The 22,513-nt window shown below is 47.8% G+C and overlaps 1 protein-coding gene and 1 long non-coding RNA gene across 3 annotated transcripts in view; one reads left to right on the top strand and one right to left on the bottom strand.

Moving 5' to 3' along the window:
- The window catches only part of HIP1 (huntingtin interacting protein 1), a 123,354-nt gene extending 103,475 nt beyond the window's left edge, over positions 1 to 19,879 (bottom strand). For both annotated transcript variants that reach the window (XM_034752333.1, XM_034752335.1), the window contains exon 1: positions 19,722 to 19,879. In XM_034752333.1, the coding sequence (XP_034608224.1) occupies positions 19,722 to 19,844 (123 nt within the window). In that variant the 5' untranslated portion in view covers positions 19,845 to 19,879. The remainder of the gene's footprint in view (positions 1 to 19,721) is intronic.
- LOC117867373 lies at positions 2,089 to 16,612 on the top strand. The gene is made up of 3 exons (XR_004643385.1): positions 2,089 to 3,002; positions 15,901 to 16,078; positions 16,299 to 16,612. It is a non-coding gene; the product is annotated as an uncharacterized LOC117867373 (long non-coding RNA).
- Positions 19,880 to 22,513: the final 2,634 nt, after the last annotated feature.

The raw sequence follows: 22,513 nt of genomic DNA, 5'->3' as shown, positions 1-22,513 counted from the left end.
GATTGCATATCCCTACTTGTCACCTACTACCCCACACTAGAATCCATATGGGGTATCATCAAACCTCTACAGCCCATACTCAATGGGGACCCCATCCTGAAAGAAATCTTTCCTGAATCCTCATTTATGGCCTTCAAACAATCCCGCAACCTCTCCAGGCTCATCATCACAAGCAAGCGTAACCCACACACCCCACACAAGCTCCCCACAGACTGGGACATAACTCAAAGCGGCACCAGACCCTGCCAGAACAACAGAGAAAAAAATCTGCAGACATATCTCCACTGCTCCAATGATCAACACCCCCCACAACACACCTTTCAAGATCCATGGGTCCTACACATGCCTATCACAATACAGGGGGTACGTCTTCACTTACCGGAGGGTCCGGCGGCAGGCAATTGATGTTCTGGGATCGATTTATCGCGTCTGGTTAAGACGCGATAAATTGATCCCGGATCGATCCCGGAAGTGCTCGCCGTCGACACCGGTACTCCAGCTCGCCGAGAGGAGTACGCGGCATCGACGGGGGAGCCTTCCTGCCGCGTCTGGACCCGCGGTAGGTTCGGACTAAGGTACTTCGAATTCAGCTACGTTATTAACGTAGCTGAATTTGCGTACCTTAGTCCGAAGTGGGGGCTTAGTGTGGACCAGGCCAGGGTGTACCTCATCCAGTGCACTAAATGCCCCCAACAACATCTATGTGGGTGAAACCAATCACTACGCTTTTGAATGAACTCACACAGGAAAATGATAAAAGACAAAAGCACCCTAACACATGGGAGTGAACACTTCACAAAGGCCTAGGTCTGACCTCTCAGTCCTCATCCTCAAAAGAAACCTGCACAACACTTTCAAAAAGGCAAGCCTGGAAGCTTAAATTCATAACTCTGCTAGACACTTAAAATCATAGCCTGAACAGAGAGACCGAATTTATGGCTTATTACAACAATCCGTAACCCACTAACCCCTTCTTTTCTCCTATGACAGAAGAGGCCACTCTGCCTTGAATGGTCCTTACGTTATGTGCTAACTACTTATGCTAAACAATCTGTTCCACCTTGCCTTTAGCTGTGACACTGGGGCCTTGTGTCCATGTAAGTTACGCAACTTAAGTCGACATAGTTTACATCGACTTAATGCTCTCCTGTCGACATAGCTTCCTCCTCTCGTTGAGGTGGAGTACTGAAGTCGATGGGAGAGCATTCTCCCACTGACTTATTGTGTCTACACCAGATCAGCTAAATCAGCACTGCTGCCCTGATTGCAGCAGCGCCAATTTACCCCGTAGTGAAGACAAGCCCTGGGAGGACCTTTCCCAGACCACAAGAGCATGTGCAGCTCGAAAGCTTGTCTCTCTCACCAACAGAAGTTGGTCCAATAAAAGATCTTACCTGACCCACCTTGTCTCTCTAATATGCTGGGACCAACACAGCTACAATTACACTGCATACAGGAGTGGAAAGCCCACTGCACAGGGCAAGACAGGGATCGGCAGCAGTGCTGCATGAAAGAGAAGGAACTGCGGCAGGCGTATCAGGAAGCCAACAGTCAATCCAATGTCAAGCTGCAGACCTACTGCTCTTACAAATAACTGCCGCATAGTTGGCGGAGACTCCACTCCCTTCCCCTCCCCCCAACGTGAATACTCGGAGGAGCCGGAGGCACTGACCCCTGCTGTGAATAGTAAGGATGAGGAAGAGGTGGGACATGCAACTGGTGGATCCATCTATGCCGTGAGCCAGAACCCGTCTGAGACTTCAGTGGAACATGGGTGAGCCGGATACAGAGGAAGGAACCTCAGGTACGTGTATTTCCCATTACAATGATGTACTGATGGAGTCCCCAACTTAATGGGACACAGCTATTGACTTTTCAGTCATTTCCTACTATTAGACGAGGCAGTGGGACAACCAAGAGAGGTAGTGTTATCTGGTTATCATTCCCCTGTACAGTTAGGCAGGAGGGGCCAAGCAGGGCAATTTGTTTATGCGCACAGGGATGTCCCTTGAATCCTCCTGATAGTCTCAATGAAACGTTCATGGAGGTACTCTGCAATCCTCTCCCCACAGCTTCTAGGGATGGCAGCCTTACTTCTTCCTCTGCGGTAGGACACTGTCCCATGCCGCTCAGCGATAACTTTTGTAGGCATCATTGCAGTGCACAGGCTACCAGCATGCGGGCCCCCCCCAGCTTCAGGACAGCAGCAGCAGCTAGGCTCTCTGGGCCCTTGTCTCCCTCAAGAGTGAGATACCAGCTAAAATCACCACTGCCTGTGGAAAATGGTGCCAGTATTCAGTGCCACGGCCTGTATGGTTCATAGTTTCATGCAACTGAGCAATTTCCCTAGCCTCTGGCAGGCCTGGTGCCGTGAGTGGTGCCGTGCACAAGCATTCCAAAGCAGAAGTGTCAATCGGCAGGTCTTGTGTAAAACTTTAAGGGAGCAAGGGATGGAAGTTCTGAATCTTAACTTTTGCTTCCTGTTGTGACTCTACTGACAACTCTACTCTGTGTGTTTTATCTGAGGCTGCTGCCACTGTGGCCTTGAGGGGTTCCCCCTCCACACCCGTGGAACGCCTGAGCCAAATGAGGAGGAGAAAGAGGAGGACTCAGGATGACATGTTCAGTGAGATCCTGCAAGCCAGTGCTGCATCAGATTGTGAGCACAAAGCCTGGGGATCAATATTGCAGACAGCCTGGTGAAGAAAAGAGCAGACAGGAGAAGGAGTCCCAGCAGCAAAAGGAGAGGGAGATGTACCAAGACATAATGGGGCTTCTCTAGCAGCAAACACAGATGCTGCACACGCTTGTGAATCTACAGGTTCAACAATCACAGACTCGCCTCCCTTTGCAGTCCATGGAGAACTCCATTATGGCATCTCCCTACCCGCCTCTCAACATTACACATGGCATCAGGGGCTGCATCTCTATTCCTATCACTCCACCCTGGTGGACACTGAGGACAACCACAGCTTCACATACAGCAACCATGACACTCACAGGTCAGTATATGTGCAGGTAAAATGGACATGAATGTTCCTTCCCTCTGTTAACTTCTGTTCCATTAATTTATTACGTTTTTTTATGTATTTGCTTTTAAGTTGCACAGTCTTTTCTTTGCATTGATTTTATAACTCAAAATTCTATATTTTGGAAAACAATCCATTGTTATTAGTTCCCAACATACACTGCAGAGCGCCTAGCAGTACTGAAAACACCCACTTACTTGGGTCACACTGTGCAATAACAACTCATAGGATCAGTGACAAACACAGTGTAATAATCATAAATGTACAACAAGCACCACAAAATTAATAGGTGCATTGTTAGTGTTATATTCATAGATGTACAACAAGCACCACACAATTCTTAACAGGCCCCAAAACAGCAGGGTCAGGTAGAGCACAGTACACCACGACACATTACGGTGACTCACTGAAAGAGCACTTTAACAAAGCCTCCCTGAGCTGTATAGTGCCACGTTGAGCTTTTCTAATAGCAACTGTGTCTAGTTCTTCAACCTCAGTAGACAGCCGCTCCACCTCCGCCCTCGCAGAAATGTCCCCCCCCACCCCCCCGTGCTTCACAGATATTATACAGGACACAGCAGGCAGCTATAACCACTCGGATGTTTTTGCACGGAGATCCAATCTTGTGAGTAAACAATGCCAGTGTCTGGTCAATCTACTAAAAGCACATTCCACTGTCATTCTGCACCTGCTAAGCTGGTAGTCGAATCACTTCTTGGTGCTGTCCGGGTGGCTGGTATACAAGAGAGCAAGGGGCAGGATGGGTCCCGGAGGATCACAACTGGCATTTCAACACTGCCAATGGCAATCTACCAGTGGGGAAAGAAAATCCCTGCTTATAGCTTTCTATAGAGTCCTGTGTTCTTGAAGATGCGAGCATCATGCACCTTCTCTGACCAGCCCACATTGATGTTGGTGAAACGTCCCTTGTGATCCACCAGTGCTTGCAGCACCATTGAAAAGTACTCCTTGCGATTTATGTACTGGCTGCCCTGGTGCTCCGGTGCCAAGATAGGGAAATGGGTTCCATCTATCGCCCCACCACAGTTAGGGAATCCCATTGCAGCAAAGCCATCCACTATGACCTGCACATTTCCCAGAGTCACTACCTTTGGTAACAGCAGCTCAGTGATTGCTTTGGCTACTTGCATCACAGCAGCCCCCACAGTAGATTTGCCCACTCCAAATTGATTCCCGACTGACCGGTAGCTGTCTGGCATTGCAAGCTTCCACAGGGCTATCGCCACGCGCTTCTCAACTGTGAGGGCTGCTCTCATCTTGGTATTCTGGCGCTTCAGGGCAGGGGAAAGCAAGTCACGAAGTTCCATGAAAGCGCCCTTACGCATGCGAAAGTTTTGCAGCCACTGGGAATCGTCCCACACCTGCAACACTATGCGGTCTCACCAGTCTGTGCTTGTTTCCTGGGCCCAGAATCGGCGTTCCACAGCATGAACCCGCCCCATTAACAGCATGATCTCCAAACTGCCAGGGCCCGCGGTTTGAGAGAATTCTGTGTCCATGTCCTCATCACTCTCATCGCCGCGCTTCCGTCGCAGCCTCCTCCTCGCCTGGTTTTTCAGGTTCTGGTTCAGCATGAACTGCACGATAATGCGCGAAGTGTTTACAATGCTCATAACTGCTGCCTTGAGCTGAACGGGCTCCATGCTTGCCGTGGTATGGCGTCTGCACAGGTAACCCAGGAAAAATGGCGCGAAACGGTTGTCTGACGTTGCTTTCACGGAGATAGGGAGGGAGGGAGAGACGGAGGGAGAGGGGGGCCTGACAACATGTACCCAGAACCACCCGCGACAATGTTTTTTGCCCCATCAGGCATTGGGATCTCAACCCAGAATTCCAGTGGGCGGGGGAGACTGCGGGAACTATGGGATAGCCACCCACAGTGCTCTGGAAGTTGACGCTAGCCTCTGTACATGGACGCACACCGCCGAATTAATGTGCTTAGTGTGGCTGCATGCACTCGACTTTATACAATCGGTTGCCAAAAATCGAATTCTGTAAAATTGGAGTACTCCCATAGTGTAGACATACCCTATGAGAAGGAGGGCTGGTGCCAAAATAGGGATATGCATGCCATCTACTGCTCCACTGGAGTACGTGAATCCCACTTTAGCAAATCCATCAACTAAGGCCTGCACGTTGCTGAGAGTCCCAGTGCTGCAGAGCAGGAGACAACTAATGGCCCTGCACATCTGCATGACAACGGCCCTCACAGTGGATTTTCCAACTCCAAAATGATTTCCCACTGACCAGCAGCAGTCCAGCATTGCAAGTTTGCCACTTGCTTCTCCACGGTCACTGCAGCTTTCATTCTGACATTCCAGTGCTGGAGAGCTGACGTGAATTCAGCACACAGATCCAGGAATGCAGTCTTGCCCATCTGAAAGTTCTGCAGCCGCTGCTTATCATCCCAAGCCTGCGTTACGATGTAATCCCACCAGTCAGTGCTTGTTTCTTGGGCCCAAAAGCAGCATTCCACCATTTGCAGCTGCTCCATGAATGCCAACAACCTTTAATGGATTCTCGCTATGTTCCAGAGCAATCTGTTCTCCAAAAAATTGTCACGTTCCCCGTTGACTCAGTTCTTCTTGTAGCTCTGCAAATACCAGAGGATGGTGGGTCCTGTGCTTGCAACACTCATGACAATAGCACAGAGCTGTGCAGGTTCCATGCTTCAGTCAGAGAGGGAGAACGGCAACAAGGCCTGCACCGTTTGAGGGACTTTTATAAAAGGCACAAAAATTACGGGATATAAATGACATTATGGAAAGGAGACTGCTGCATGCTGGGAAGTTGAGCCCTGGCTCCCAGTCACCCGGCATGACTCATTTCTGCAGCACCACGCAGTGGCAGATTGCCCACTGGGTTACCTACCCATGCTGCACTGCACCGTGCAATGACATAAGCACTCCTAGCGAGCACGCGCAGTGCTGATGCCAGGAGCCAAGCGATATACAGGCAGTCCTCGGACTTACAACACAATTGGTTCCTGAAAATTGCACCATAAGTCGAAATGTCATAACTTGGAACCACAATTCACTCCATTGCGGGACAGAGCATCATAAAGTCGAAACCATTGCCGTAAATTGAATCAGGGTGTCAATTAAGAAACGTAAGTGCCGTTCACTGTAGGTCAAACGTCGTGAAGTCGAGGACTCTCTGCATTAACTGCGGCACCTTTATGCCAATATAACTTGTGTCAGGAAAAGTTCATAGTGTAGACACGGCCTTAGATACCTACCAAGGTGACGAGTCAGTATAAACTCCTGGATTAGAATCTAGTCCAGAAGGGACTGGACTGGAACAGCAGGAGATGCTGGAAGCCAGGACTGAGTTACACTGGCAGAACTGCATAAGATAAATTTGCATAAAACCCACACTGTATTGTGCGTGGCTTTAACCAGTGCTCCCTACCTTCAGGGAACGACAAATAAACCAGGTTTTTCAGCTAAGGCCATGTCTACACTAGCGAGTTTACAGTGGCACAGCTGTACTGATGCAACTGCACCACTGTACTCATGTAGCTGCTCTAGGTCAGTGGGAGAGAGCTCTCCCGTCAACATCATAAAACCACCTCCACGAACGGCAGTAGCTGTGTCGACAGGAGAAGCCCACCTGCCATCATAGTGCTGTCCACACCGGCGCTTCTGACAGTGTAACTTATGTCGCTCAGGAGGGTGGTTTTTTTCCACCACCCCCCTCCCCCCAGCAACATCAGTTAAATGACAGAAGTGGTAGTGTAGACATGGCCTAAGACTGTAACAAAACTTTCAAGAGACTGACAATTTGTTGTGGTCAACAGCCTGGCTGTTGGTGGATTCTCTGTAACTTGAAGTCTAAATCAAGATTTAAGGACTTCAGAAACTCAGCCAGAGGGGTTGGGCCTACTACAGGAGTGGGTGGGGGAGGCACCGTGCAGGAGGTCTGACTAGATGATCATGATGGTCCCTTCTGGCCTTAAAGTCTATGAAGGATGGAATAGCAGCTTTAACTTGGGCCTTCTTCTTTTCTTTATCGCTGAAATATTTAAAGTCAGATATTTACAAATGCGAGGGGGAAAAAAAGAAAAATCTAATCTAAACACATTGTTCCTTAAGTCAATTTACAGCCTTAAGGCATGTTAAAAATGGAGGATTATAAAGGAAATGAATACTACCTGCATTACAGCTTCATGAGCAGTGCTGCTTTGGTTACAGTGCCCAATGGCACCCTCACACCCTCCATTGCACCTACTGGGCTAGCACTGCCAGGCAACTGAATAATGGCTAAAATGGTGCCCTCTATTAGTGTTTCGTCTTGGCTGGGTAACATGCAAGCAAACCCATGATTACACACTAGGAACTCCCTCTCAGACACACAAAGAGACCCACAGCTACAGGAACTGGAAACACAATACCCTTCTCCAACAATGTTTCATCTCACTGGGACTGCTGGTCCCAATACCTGAGGGGCCCACACTGTCTCCCCTAGAGTCCCAAATACAGTGATAGGTCCAACCCCTGCAGTTGGAAACTCAGAGTAACCAGTGCAAATATGTAACTTAACACTTAGCAGAACAAACCCTGGAAGTTTCAACCCACACAAGAGGAGGCTGAAATCTGAAACAGCTCCGAGGATCAAAGAATGCGACTTAATATAACTAACTACCAACCTAGACCTCCTAGGCTAGAGTCACCTGCTCTGGCAAGCACTTAGAGCAGCAATGAGTGGCTCCAGCAGGAGCCTGGTCCAACTCTCACAGAGGACTGTTGACATGGAGCCCTGGAGATCCCAGAGGACATACATGAATCCAGAAAGAGTATATACAAATATCAGATTCCCTTAGAGTACATTACCTAGACATCCCCTCCCGCTGGGATTGGTTCATTCTTACAAAGCCATCCCTCATAGATGGGGGTGAATTTTCCATCCTGAATCTTTCCAGTCATGGTGTCTCCAGAGCCTCTTCAAAAACTTGTTCCATTCCCTGAACTGTTAAGAGTTAAAGATTTTCTCAATATTCAACCTAAGTTTTCCCCCCTGTAGCTTAAGCCCATTAGCTCCAGTTCTGTCCTAGCAGACTAATAAGAACTAATCCCCGTCCCCTTTCTATATTGCAGAGAGACCTCCGTCATCTCCTCCAGCCTGCGTTCCCCTTCCCTTGCCCTTTCCTCAAGTCTTCTTTCACAAACATTTTATTGCTCTCCTCTGAACTTTTGCATCTGAAGTGGGTTTTTTACCACTGAAAGCTTATGCCCAAATAAATCTGTTAGTCTTTAAGGTGCCACCGGACTCGTTGTTTTTGCAGATACAGACTAACATGGCTGCCCCTCAGATTCTGAACTTTTGCCATTTTGTTTATGTCTTTTTAAAAAGAATGTGGGGCCCAAGTGAAGCCTAGCCAGGACTGAGCAGAACAGTTGTCTAGTTGCTCTAGGGTGACCAGACAGCAAGTGTGAAAAATCGGGACAGGAGGTGGGGGGTAATAGGAGCCTATATAAGAAAAAGATCCAAAAATCGGGACTGTCCTTATAAAATCGGGACATCTGGTCACCCTAAGTTGCTCTGTCTGTGAGGTGCCTGTTAATATCACACAGCAATAGGGCATTTGCTGGTTCTGTGGCAACATTCACTAGAACACCCATATCCTCCCCTCTGTGATCCTGCTGTCAAGTATTTTGATACTATCCTCCAACATATTTGTGAGTCCTCCTTGTTTTGCATTATCTGTGAATCTGATTGGTGTATTTTTCATTCTCTCCTCAAGTCCTGAAAATATCTAGTATTGCATGCAGACCTTCAGGGACTCCACCCATCACTGAACCATTTATTACTCCTTGTTGGATTTCCTAGCCAGGTATGTATCCAGTTTCATCCAATTCCCATTCCTTTGATTTCCTGTGTCCCCTGGAACTGCCCAGGGACTATCTGAAAAGTCAAAGGTTAAGGACTAAATGTTCCAAATGTGTTTCATGTGTTTGCTTTAGCTATCGCCATGAAAGTACCTCACAGCATATTCTGCAGGATCTTTTCAACTGTCTGCATTGGAGAGAACATACAGATGGCTGTTTCCAGTTCTACAGCCGTCAAAATAAGCTACCCTGAATTCTAGCACACTCCCCATCCAGTAAGGGTTGTTTTTATCTGACATTGCTCTTGTTCTGGCTCCAATGAGATGCTAAAATGCTCAGATCAGCAGGCAACTTAGCTGTGGGGCACAATCTCATTCCTGCACGAGTCCAGGTGTGGTGGGGGAAGGGACACTCCATAGACAGATACAATTGACAGCAGTCATGCAGAGGAAGAGCAGAGTTTGTGACAAGCATCGTTAATACAGATTCGTCAGGACAACAAGGGAAACTGTTTATTTCCTATATAAAAACTACCTGTAGTTCCCTCTCATGCTGGGCTCCCACTGACCAGGCACATCACATCCTCTGTGGCTGATTCACTCACTAGAATCCATGTGTATCTTTTAACACTCTCCCCTTTTTACCACTGAACATTGCTTTCCATTCTGTGCCTGGCAATAAATCCCGGCAGCCTTGGCAAACCCGGCTGAAATACTGAAGAGCAAATGGCATCTTCCGCTTCAGAGAGACCTTGAGAAAAATAATTTAGTCTAGTTTGCAAGGCTGAACTGTCACTAAAAATGGACAACAAGGAGGTTGAGGATTATAAATGGTTTTATTGCTATCAAGATTTAGAAGAAATAGAAGCAATTCCTATTTTCATTAAACCAGTGAACTACTCACCGGAAAATCCTTTACTTGAATACAGAATCCATCCAATTTAAACCGGTCACCATTAGAACGTTTCATATTGATCCCTACTTTATCAGAACCTCAGGCTCATTTCAAACTGCCTTTACTGAACTCTATGACAAAGCTTTTTCACGACAACTGCAGACTTCCCTTGGCCTCAGGCGGTCACTGTCATTTTGCAGACCCCTGTATTCACTGCGAGAGGACCTCTGCCTGTTACCAGATGGCTTGAAATTCACTCAAATAAATCCGAAGAAGTGGGCTGTAGTCCACGAAAGCGTATGCTCTAATAAATTTATTGGTCTCTAAGGTGCCACAAGTACTCCTGTTCTTTTTACGGATACAGACTAACACGGCTGCTACTCTGAAACTCAAATAAAAGACACATCACATGCCCTACTATAGCAGCACTAATCAAACAACAGCCTGAAAATACAGGACCCAGTCCTGCGCCCACTGAGGTCAGTGGCAAAATTCCCTTGACTTCAGGGGGAGCAGGATCAGACCCATGATTTTCACAGCATGTGTTAGTTTCCAGAGTGCATCATATGTAAAAAATTCTTTGTGAGCTCTGCATATATATAAGCACCCAAAAGCACAGGAAAAGGGGAAGAAGCCACATGTTACAGTAAATTGTTAAGAATTAAAATATTTTCATTCACGTTAGTGAAACCATTGGGATATAAATAAATCTCTAACAGGGACTCAAAACAGACCAGATGACTCATGTTCATTAGTTACGGAAGCCAACTACAATTCCAGTCCTAAGCACCCTCAATTTCTATTTAAGTCACCGGAAATTGAGGGCATTCAGCCTCCAGACCGTAAGAGCTCATTTTTCCAAAGGTGAAAGTCTAGTGAACTAATCCACTATATCACCTACTCCCTTAGGATGGGTTCATCTGGCTTAATTTGTCACTTTCCACAGACAAGAGCTATTTTTTCCCCCGTTCTCTGCAAGTGTCAACACAATTCTTTAAATATCTGCTCGCAAAGGCTATATATAGTAACACTCTGGCACTTTAAAAGGAGCCTCATTTCCTGTGTAAGAGTTGATGTTCTTAGCAAAACTGATGGATGGCTACAGCATCTGAACCACTGAGAAAAGAACAGGTTTTTAAAATGTTCTGCTAGCAGTAAACCAGTATTTCCCGTCATGCCTGTGACTGGGCCCATTTTGTGCCAATGTACCTCTTCCACGCAAGTCCACTCCAATTAACAGGGCTGCTCAGGGGCCAAGTGGGAAGACAATTTGGCCCATTATGCACATGAGACGAGAAAGAAGAGGGGCAGGGGAGACAGTAATCTCCCCCATACAGTATTTTATTAAATATTATTGGTTTTGGCTGCAAAGGCAACCAAGGACAGAACTCTCCAGCCCAGCCATCGTGCTTTGCAGGGAGCTGCTTTCAAGTTTTTTACTAAAGAAATTAAAGTTAGACCACCCACTTAAAAAAAGAAATCACACTTCCATGTCATAAGATTTTACCTTCGGTGGTTATAAGTAACACCTTTGATTATTAATACTTAAAACAAAATCACAAAGATTCTCTTTTTATTCAGTTTACTTAGTGCGTTTGTTATCATTTTGCGTCTAGTCAGGTTCCCACTTTCTCCAGCGGAGTCAGTCTGTTTATGCTGTTTGTGAGGGTCTGTACTACTCACTGTGAGTAAGGATGGCATAATATGGCCTTTTGGAATGAAGACGGTATTTCTATTTGAGTTTTGTACACTGTGCCAACCCCACTACACTTTAGAGAAATTTCTGCCTTTCTCCCCTAGCTCCACAGCAAGCGGTGGAGGAAGATGGATCTCTGAAACTGGACATTCACTAGCAAAGGGGAACGTTCAGGAGTGGCATGTTTCAGAGTGGTAGCCATGTTAGTCTGTATCAGCAAAAACAACGAGGAGTCCTTGTGGCACCTTAGAGACTAACAAATTTATTTGGGCAGAAGCTTTCGTGGGCTAAAACCCACTTCATCAGATGCACGGAGTGGAAAATACAGTAGGCAGATATAAATACACAGTACATGAAAAAATTGGAGTTGCTTTACCAAGTGGGGGGTCAGTGCTAACGAGCCAATTCAATTTCGGTGGAAGTGGGCTATTCTTAACAGTAGAATACCAAGGGAGGAAAAATCAGGGTAACGAAGCCAATGTAATCAGGATGGCCCATTTCAAACAGCTGACAAGAAAACTAATTCCCCCCTACTGATACTCACACCTTCTTGTGAACTGTTTGACCACATCCCCCTCTGGGACTCCAAAGGCCCACATCCTCTGAACTGCAGAACAGGAAGAGGTTTCTCTGCTGCAGGCTCTGAAACAGAGTTGCTCCTGGTAGAGGAATAATTCTGGGTCTCTAAAGGAGAATTCATAGCTTAGAACAGGTGAAGTTCTCCAGATACCTGAGCTAGCCAATCAGCAATGATGCTACTTCTATGCATTACAGTTGTGTTACCGGGTGTTTAAAGTGATCAACAGACTTAAAACACAGAACAAAGCTCTTACACTTTCTAGTCCTTCGGTCTATGCCATTTTCACTTAAAAAGAATCAGCAAGGACTGGATGGTTCAAGAAATAGGAAAGGGGATACTTGGCTTCCACCTCTCCATCACCAGCTTGAACCATGCACACATCAGTAGCACCAAATGTTACCACCATCCAACGGCTATCGAGTGACTATGTGAAGCAAGCTAGTGATCTCAGTCCATTGACTAACAAAAAGGTATCAGCCCTCCCTCCCTCCACAAAAACAAACAAAAAACCATGGGCTGTTGGCACTCTAAGAAGATAGCCCCAAACCAAAATGGACACAGATACTGAACACCCCTTCTTGGCCTTAATCAAGCACTGGCAATGGGACACTTTCACAAACACTCAGCAAAAGAACAAACCACATGTGATGGATATTAGTCATGCACGACTGGAAGGTGCTCAAACACTATGTCTCAAAGTTCCCCTATCCAATGCAACTTGGGGTACATCTTCACTACCTACCCAGATCGGCGGGTAGGAATCGATCTATCGGGGATCAATTTATTGCGTCTCGTCTAGACGTGATAAATTGATCCCCGAACGCGCTCCCTGTTGACTCCGAAACTCCACCAGAGCAAGAGGCGGAAGCAGAGTCGACGGGGGAGCCGCGGTCGTCAATCCCGCACCGTGAGGATGGGAGGTAAGTCGATCTAAGATACGTCGACTTCAGCTACGCTATTCTCGTAGCTGAAGTTGCATATCTTAGATCGATCCCTCCCCTCCCTCCCCCAGTGTAGACCAGCCCTTACATTCACATTCAGAGCACATCAGCTCTTACAGTGACAAAGCAGGCTCCCTCTACAGGAACAACAGTTCTTCATCCTCACTCCAGTTTCAGCCAACCATGTTCTTACTCTGTGTTCTCCAAGGATCACACCAAAAGACATCTTCTCTCTTACATTCCCTGTAAAATGAATTATGTTGCAAGATGGACACATTAAACTCCTGTCCCAGCAATTAATGTTGTATGCATGCCTGCTCCCTCTTTCCTAAACCAGATGCCAGATTGACATTTGATGCAATATATCATTATTTATGTAGTGCCATAAGTGCACACAGTGATGTACAACATGCGAACTGAGCCAACCAATAAGTCCTCATCACAAAGACCTTACAGTCTAAGGGCAATAAACATTTGTTTACATGATTTTGCTCAGTGAGGGATAGCCTTATGAGAGGCACATCTTGTCCTCTCAAGGATCCCAGGGGTACAGCAGTCAAACAATACATTGTAAAGAGAGAAACAGGACAGGGACAGAGAAAAGGCACTTCAGTAGGTCTTCTAAATGGAAATTAAAACTTGAAGATTGTGTCTACACTGCAATCAGGAGGTGTGATTGCAGCACCTGTAGACATTCCTGAGCTAGCTTTGGTCTACCAAAGTAGAACCCTACCAAGAACATACTACAGCAGCTAGCCTGTGCCACCATGCGAAAAGAGGTCCCTGCCCCAAACAGCTTCCAATCCACTCTGTCTCTCCCTCTACTATTCAGCGCCTTTCCTATATATTCTGAGGGAAGGCCTGAAATCCCATTTTTCCAGATTTCTGGAGGAAGGCTTGCCTTGGAGAAGTAGTATCTTTTCCCACTGCTTCCTTCCCTACTTGAATAAACCACCCTGGTATTAAGGCTAGACAGAAAGAACAACTGAGAGTGGGTGTCTACCCTTATTTCACCTGGGGCTTGCAGCGTGCTTGTGTTTAAAAGGGCCAACTTGAATCATGTGAGTAAGGCTCTGCCTTCATTAGCTGTATTTTCCTAAAGTTTCCCATGGTTGTGATACAGAGAAGGAAATGTGGCTGTAGTGTGGACAAAGCCTAGGAGCCTGCTTCTCCTCAGTAGGCTTGTCTACACTAGACAGCTGCACTACTGGAACATTCATTGGTGTGTGTGAACTGGTGCAAGTGACAACAGTGATGCACTGGGTGCATACAGGGCACCAAGTCCATACACAATACCTGCAGCAAGTATTGCAGGGATTGTTACCCTACAACGCCCTGCACAGCTCCCAGGGGCAAATACATTGTGTCTTTGATACATAGCATCTCTTTCCAATTGTAAGTGCCTCAATGCACCTGTATGGACAAAAGAGACAAGGTGGGTGAGGTAATAATTTTTCCTGTCTCTCTCATATCCTGGGACTAACACAGCTGCAGCAACACTGCAAACACCAGTGTAGACAAGGCTTTTGTGATTAGAGTGGTGTGCTGAGGTTTAAACAGTCTGTGAAGAAATGCAGTGCTCCTGTAACAGAACACAAATACTTCAGAAAACCACTGCTTTGAAGGACAGGTCATTTAAATGTAGGCAAAACACAGACCATGTTTTGAAACTGCTCTGTCAAGTGAAGTTGCTATTCTGAGTGCACATTTTCCCCCTCCTCACTTATCTCCTTGTATCCATTTTCCTTTGAGAGTAATTGGTACCATCCTGAGAGAAGCACCTGGAGTTTTCTGTGATCCTTTATTGCTCCGTGGTATATCTCAGAATGTAACACCATCTGCGTGCATCTTGCCCACCACACATGCATCCTTCTTCCATTCTCACTCTTTTTTTTTTTGTTAAATATTTGGCTTATCCAACAGCTGAACATCTTGTCTCTGCTAGTTTGCTAGGCAAAAATGCAGTGAGTACAGAGCATGAATCACTTCTCTGTCCCCAGCATCACAACTGCATCCCCTGAGGACAAATGCAATGGAAGGGAGACGGGAAATCCAAGTGGATTAGATTGCAGTGCTATGCTTAACCTAACCAAGGAGATTCCAGACCTTTAGCTTCAAACCTTGCCGCTAGAGCTTTAACCCTGACAAGCATTTGAAAGGTTCATCCACAATAGTTACTACTGTAGCAGACTCCTTGACAGCAAAAGAATCATTTCCAGAGGATACAGATGTCAGACTCCATTAAATGCTACAGGAAACACAAGTAACAACATTTCTAACAACATATGTCATGATTCATTATTTTTGTTGTTGGTCCCCTCCCCCAGCCAGTGTTGTTGCTCAGCTCTTAAAATTTGTTCCATTTCAGCTGCTGTAACAAGCACTAGCAGATCCAAACAAGTGAAATACAGACGTTAAGCTGGGCAGTCGTTTTAAAAGCCCTCACATCCACATGCAATTATAAACTCCTATCTGGTTTTGTATCTGTAAGACAGCAGGATCTATAGGATCTCAATGTCTCTACTGCTCAGCTTTTCCATTAAAACCCATCTGTGTTGCTGGCTGAAGAAACGCAGAGCCATTACGGTATGCAAAAAGCAACAGCAGGCAGTATAATCTCAGCTGTTCTAGGAGAGGTTCTTTCATCCAGCAGGAAGTCCATCAAGAGTTGGCAAACACGCACTGAAACAGTATAAAAATAAAGTTACTTGGATCTATCTTTATGTCTGAGTCACAAAGCAACCTGAGGAACTCACTTACCAAGGCCAGGGAAACGGAGACAGCACTTCTGCCACTACAAGGTTCATTCCCATCTGGCCCAAAAGCAACAAATTAGCTTTGTCAGAGGAAAAACTATTAAATTCAGGATCCTTGTGTAGCATCTAATGAAACATTCTCATCATATTCGCAGAGTACTCCAATACTGATCTCACACCACATAGGACGAGCCATGACAAGAAACAGATGTCAGTCATTCAACAGGACAGAATAACCATTTGGACATGGCTTTTCCACTTGGGATACTCCTCTGGCATGGGACATTCCTCTTCATAAATGCTCTGCTGCCAGAAGACCAGGCAGATACTGAGGTACCCTGGGAGTGGGCAGGGGATACAGAAATACAGCTAAACCTTGATTTTATAAAGGTCTTGGGAATCAGATGAAACTTTTGTATTAAAAAAAATCACTATTTCAAATAAATGCACATCAGGTTCTATGCAAAATCTGGAAGCACAGATCAGAAAAGTGTTGAATAACCAGTGTTTAGAAAAATCATAGTTAACCTTCAGTCACCTTGGCATATTTCAGAGACTTCACCATAAACTGGAATGGGATCATGCACCCTGTGATGGAGTTAAAGAGTCTCCATCACAGTGCCCTGAGATTTCCAGCTACCAAAAGATTTGGAAAGATCAAGTAAGAACAGGAAAAGAGACAGCATCTTGCTGGGTGCTGATAAGTACTTGCTTAGAAACAAATGCTGAATAATTTGGTCCTATAACCAGCTTTCTGGACCTTGCTAGTTTGTGCTTGAGACCCTGATGTTCACATATTGTGTCCTCCCATTTAGAACTTATAATATCCTCAAGAAAATGAAACTCAGGTGATACAGATGTTCCAAGTTTGGCACAGACTTTTGTTGTTGATGGCATGAATTACCATCTTCTGATGCTTTGCTATCTGCACTAACATACAAGTATTAGTGCCATTACCAGTCTAGTCATGTTCACTCTCTGTGGGGAAGAGGAGGCTCTCAAGGGAATACTTATACTACATATTTGATGTAAGGACCCCATTAGTCTGGGTAGAGTGAGGCCATTTAGAGAAACACAGAACTTTAGTTGGAGTAAAGGCTTTCAAATCTGAAATAAATAGGCTTCACGGTTTTCTACAGGCTCTGGATCACACTGGAGACACTGGTCTTGAGCGATGATTGCACTCAATCCCCTTTAGGACCTGTTAGATTGCAAAGCTAGTCCCAGTTCCAAATGTAGGGGCTTTAAGTATTTTTCTAGGTAGCTTCCAATAGAACAGGAGTCCTTACTCAAAACCTCATAAACCCAACACTGAGACTTACTCTACGTCTCTACCAGCAGGACATTAACCCAGACTCTGGTTGTCTCCCACCTCAGCAACCACTACAGCCTTTTCTGTGCTCTCACCCTCTACCCCATCCTTTCACAGGCAGTTTTTGACAACTGTTAGGCTGCTTGTGTGCTGAAACCACAGCCTACCACACTGATCAATAGTGTCCATTATTTCCTTGCACTCCCCCCTCGGTCTGTCTGTCCATCTCGTGTCTTGTCCTATATTTAGCTCTCGGGGCAGAGACCGTCTTTTTGGTCTGTGTTTGTACAGCACCTAGCACACTGGGGCCCTGGTTCACGACTGGTGCTCTTAGGCACCACAATGATACAAATAATACTGTTGGCCAGATCCCCTCCTCTTCTACTGCTCTGACCAGCAATCCCAATCCCCTGCCGGCGCTACCTCCATTCCTTCCTCAAATCTCTGCCTTCCCCACAGAGGGCCAGATTCTTTGTCGCCCTGCCCCTTGTGCAGTCATTTACACCAGTGAGTGCAAGTGGGTATAAAATCCCCACTAGATCAAAATGGTAGCGGTTTGCACTGGTGCAAATGACTCCACGAAGAGCAGAGCAATAAGGAAGCTTCCCCAAAGGTCCTACTTTACATGAGTTGCAGCACTCTCCCCCGACTCTGCTCTGCTCTCCTGCTACATAATCCCTTTGGGCTGGCCAAGCATCTCCCAACCGATCCCTCTGTTACTTTCCGCTGCTTCCGAGTCTGAGCCTTCTTGCATGCCACCCCGACCCACTTATGCCTAAAGCAGCCTCCCAATTAGCATCCAGGTCTCCTTCCTCTTCTCTTCCAGAAAACCTTCTGAAAAACCTGCCTGTTCCAAGAAGCATTACAGCTACAAAGACCACATGCCACTCTGTGCTGGTTGCTCATGACTTTAGGCTGAAAGGCAGGGACGTTGTAATTTGCGTTGGAACATTGTTCCTTATGTATATTAACATACACAGTTACAGAGCTACTCAGATTATAACAATCTGCTAGCATATTGGCATTGCCTATATGGGGGTGCAATGCTATTTAAGCCAACACAAGACCCTCTAGTCTATACAAAACAAAGTGTATGTTGTACACACACAAAAAAATGCCCCCTACAAGGATAACTAGAGTGGAGTTTTCTTTTAGAATATTAGTGAATTGCACAAATCTCAAGGTATAAGACATTTCAAAGCAAAAGGCATATAATAAATCCTGCTGCATAGTGGAACAGCTACTGAAATAAGTGCTTCAAAGCAACGGGGAAGATTCAGAATCAAAAGCATCACTGATTCCATTAAACAGGCCATTGTATGAAAGCTAGGAGCCTTGAAGGTTAAGGGACATTTAATGCCTATCTGGAATTGCTCTGGAAACCAATATAATGATACAGGTGAAATGTGAGAGGGCACCTTGGTGTGCATTACCAGTGAGGCATATGCATTTGGAGTTAATTGCAAGATGGAAATCTCTCCTTTTAAAGGACATTACACTCATCTTTACAAGTCCTATAGACACATATTTTCACCCTGGCTGCCATTATTTTACCCACCACTGTAGCATCTGTTCAGCTACAATTTTTGAAACATCCAACGGTAGATAAAACTCCTGGAAACTTGAAATCTTTGACCAATAAGATCTGCCTGAGCTAGTCCTATGTAGGATAGACCAAGGGCTAATCTTAGCTTCCTTCACTCGACTCCCCTAATTTGAGCAAAACTCTCCCAATGAAGGGGCCAGGAGGCTGCCTTCTTTCTCTCATTGCTCTGACACACTGCAACAACTGTGGACTCCAGTTGCTGCTCTTGTGTCCGTCTGTCAAAAATCATCTTTTCTCCCAACATCTGAGCTACAGTTTCCGACTTTCAGCTTCTGCCCCATCTCAATGCATGCTTAAAAATACCAGAAGGTAGATGATTCGCTCTCTGTGTGACGGAACAATACTTTTATATATCTGGGCCTCACTGCTTCTTCCCCTGCCCCTCCCTTTGCTTCATCTGACTGTTTATTGCAGGTCTAATTTAGAGCAGGCTCTTCCGGGCAAAGGCATGGTGCCATCTCAGGGCATATGAATAACAGCAGCTGGTTAGCAGCAGCGACTGCAGGTAGAGAAGGCACCTAGACGGATGGACAGACAGACTGGGGAGGGGACAGCCTTTGGGGCTGGATTCCCAGACTGGTCACGTCTGTGTCTTGCCTTCTCTGCCCACTGGTATCTCAACCCCCTGGCTCTCAGGGGAACTGGGTATCTCGATATTGCATGGCCCAGAGCTTCCCCCTCAATGCCCCCACCAGCCCCCCAATGCCCTACTCCTCAGCCCTCCCAGCCCCCACTCCTAATCCCCCCGCAGCATCCCCCCAACTCCTCAATGCCCCCACTCCTCATCCCCCAGCATCCCCCCAATGCCCCCACTCCTCAGCCCCCCCAGCATCCCCCAACCCAATGCCCCCACTCCTCACAATGCTCCTACTCCTCATCCCCCCAATGCCCCCTCCAACCCCCCCAAGCCCCCACTGCTCAACACCATCTCCCCTTGTCCCCCACCCCTACAACATCCCCCCCACCAGCCCCCCCAACGCCCCTCCCTCCACCAGCCCCACTCACTCATCCCCCTCCCCGCCCCGGCGCCCCGCCCTTCCCGGTCCCACCCACGGTACCTGGCTGCGCTCGAAGCCCTCGCGCTCCGCCTCCAGGCCGCCGCCGCCGCCGGCCCCGCGCCGGCTCAGCACCTTGGGCAGCGGGTTGGGCACCTGCTTCATGGAGCTGCTCACCCGGTCCATCCCGGCTCGCCCCGGCCCGCCCGCCAGCCGCGCGCCCCGCAGCCGCTACCCGCCGCTAGCGGGACCCACGCCCGCGGCATTGGCCCCCGCCCCTGCCGCTCACACGGCAGCCACGCCCCCCGGGAGCCACCTCCCGCCTCGCGGCCCTGCCGCCTCTCATTGGCCAGTGCGAATGCTACTCGAACTGAACTCCCAGTGGGACCCGTCCGGAGCCTCACGGTCCCGCCCCTTACCGAGCCTACTCCATTCTCACAGGTCTAGGCAGCTGCTACTCCAAAGAGAACTGCCCCCCCAAGACCCGCCCCTTTCTCCCGCCTCCTCCTCGCTCATTGGCCCTTTGCACCTTCGACCCGCCCCCAGCTTTACAGACCTTCCTCTTACCCCGCCTACTCTTCACTCATTGGCCCCGGCCCCTGCTGCTTACCGCCAGATCCTGCCCCCTAGACCCACCTTCTGCCAATCAACCCCCCACCCCCTTGTTTTTCTTGCCCCGGTTCCCTAAATCAGGGCCCCTCGGTCAAAGAAGGCCATCTCATTGGCTGCTGGGCGTGTCCCCCATGGACAGCCAGCGCATAGCTGTACCAATAGGAGTAGAGCGCTGTGGGTACCTCAGTCAGGCCATCATGAGTAGAGCATTGTGGGTAGCTTGGCCAGGGCAATAGGAGTAGAGCATTGTGGGTATCTCAGCCAGGGCAGTAGGAGTAGAGCATTGTGGGTACATTGACCAGGGCAATAGGAGTAGAGCACTGTGGGTACCTCGGCCAGAGCAGTATCATTGTGGGTACCGGGCCAGGGCAGTAGGAGTGGAGCACTGTGGGTACATTGACCAGGGCAATAGGAGTAGAGCATTGTGGGTATCTTCGCCAGAGCAGTATCATTGTGGGTACCGGGCCAGGGCAGTAGGAATAGAGCATTGTGGGTATGTCAGCCAGGGCAGTAGGAGTGGAGCACTATGGGTACCTCAGCCAGTCCCCAGCATCCCCCCTTGCCCTTAGACACAGATAGTGATACTCAGCCTTGTGGGGTGGCTGTACAGATTCTCAGCCAAGCCTGCCATTCCCTATGCCCTCCAACAGGATTCCAGCCACCAGAGGACATGAGCTGCTCTAGGCCCCTTCTGGGGGCACCAGTGCCATCCCAGTGCCCTGAGCAGGCAGCGGTGCCTCTCCACCTCCCCACCCCCATGTCCCCCGCTCCTACAATCTCAAAGTATTATTAACTAAGCTGCTCTTTGGTTGGAAGCCACAGCCTTGGAGAAACAGTGATGCAGACATGCACAGAGGAAACAGGCAGGGACAGGCAGAAAGAGATCAACCAACCACTCATAAATGTGATGCCTCTGCCCCCAGGCCTTTGGGCACTTTGACAAGCTAGAAAGGAAACAAAACTGTTTTTAAAATGTATTCTACCCTAGTAAAGCCCCAGCGCAGGAACAGAGGGAGGAAACAGTAACAGGTCCCACGCCTGGCCCCTGCCCGTGGCTCACAGCAAATAAAAAACACACTGAGGGAACTCACAACTCAAATGGTCCCAGAAGGAGTGAGGGTTCATCCTGCAGGATGCCAGAGATGCACATTCATTGGTGGAGAGCCAAGAGGCAGAGAGGTCAATGGGCGAAGACCCCGACTTCTTCTATGTTTCCTCCCAGATTACTGAAAACTCTAGACCCTGTAGTGATTCCAGCCCTATGCGCTTTATCAGACTTACATGCACTGCAGGAGTGTTCACACAGCAGTCACTACACTCCCAGCATGCATTGGGTCCTGTGTAAAACCTAGGATGGATTCTCTGCCGACAGCCTACTTTAGAGCTGTGCCAAAGTGCTGGTCAGGAGCATGGAGATGTCCCTGGGCCATTTACACTGCCATGGCAGGGCTTTACCTCAGCATGGAGAGCAGCAGACACACCCACTACTATGTTGGGGCCTAGGAGTGGGGCTGCGCAACCGTACCCCAGCAGGAGAGCTCCCATTTGCAGTGGGTATGCAGGGGCCATTTCTGCCTTCTTTATGTCACCAGAGTGGTGTAAAGGGGAGAATTGCCCCACAGCCATCGCCGTGTGCCCACATGGCCGCAGTGCACTATGGAGCACAGGTGGCTGAGAAGAGTAGGAGGGATGGGTCATCCCATCTGCTAATCAGCGGTGACTTCATCAGAGACACTCCAGCTAGTCAGAACCCCCAGGATTTGAAAGTGCAAGTCAGATGAGATCAGCAGCTTCTCCCTGACCGTGGGGACAGCCATGTAGTCCAAATCCCCTTACTCTGCTACCAAAAGCAATGGGGACAGCCAAGGGGGAAGAAAGGTCAAGCATGCTTTGTCAGACATCCAGATTTGAGAGCTAAATTGTCCTGGGCTTTGTTCTAGATGTTTCTCCCCTGCTGGCTGAATCCCATGGCTAATTTCACAGCCAAAATGCATCCTGAGTCATGTTCTCCCAGGCTCCAGCTCGGCTGGTGCAATCTGCAAGGAGATGGTTCACATGATGCCCCTTTTACTCATCATTGCTTCTGTCTTGGCTACCGATACCACAGCTGATGGGAAATGGAGGAGGCTGTTCAGAGAGGCCATCTCCTCCCCTTCTGTTTGTCTCGGCTCCCTGTCTGTCCTCTGTCTCTAATGCGCTTCCTGGAAACCTGCCTCCTTCTCTGGGGCCAGTCCCACAGGAGG

This window comes from Trachemys scripta, chromosome 18 (genome assembly GCF_013100865.1).
Source record: "Trachemys scripta elegans isolate TJP31775 chromosome 18, CAS_Tse_1.0, whole genome shotgun sequence".
In the NCBI taxonomy this organism is placed as follows: domain Eukaryota; kingdom Metazoa; phylum Chordata; order Testudines; family Emydidae; genus Trachemys; species Trachemys scripta.
The sequence above is the reverse complement of the archived record's forward strand: the minus strand, read 5'-3'. Positions and strand labels throughout refer to the sequence as shown.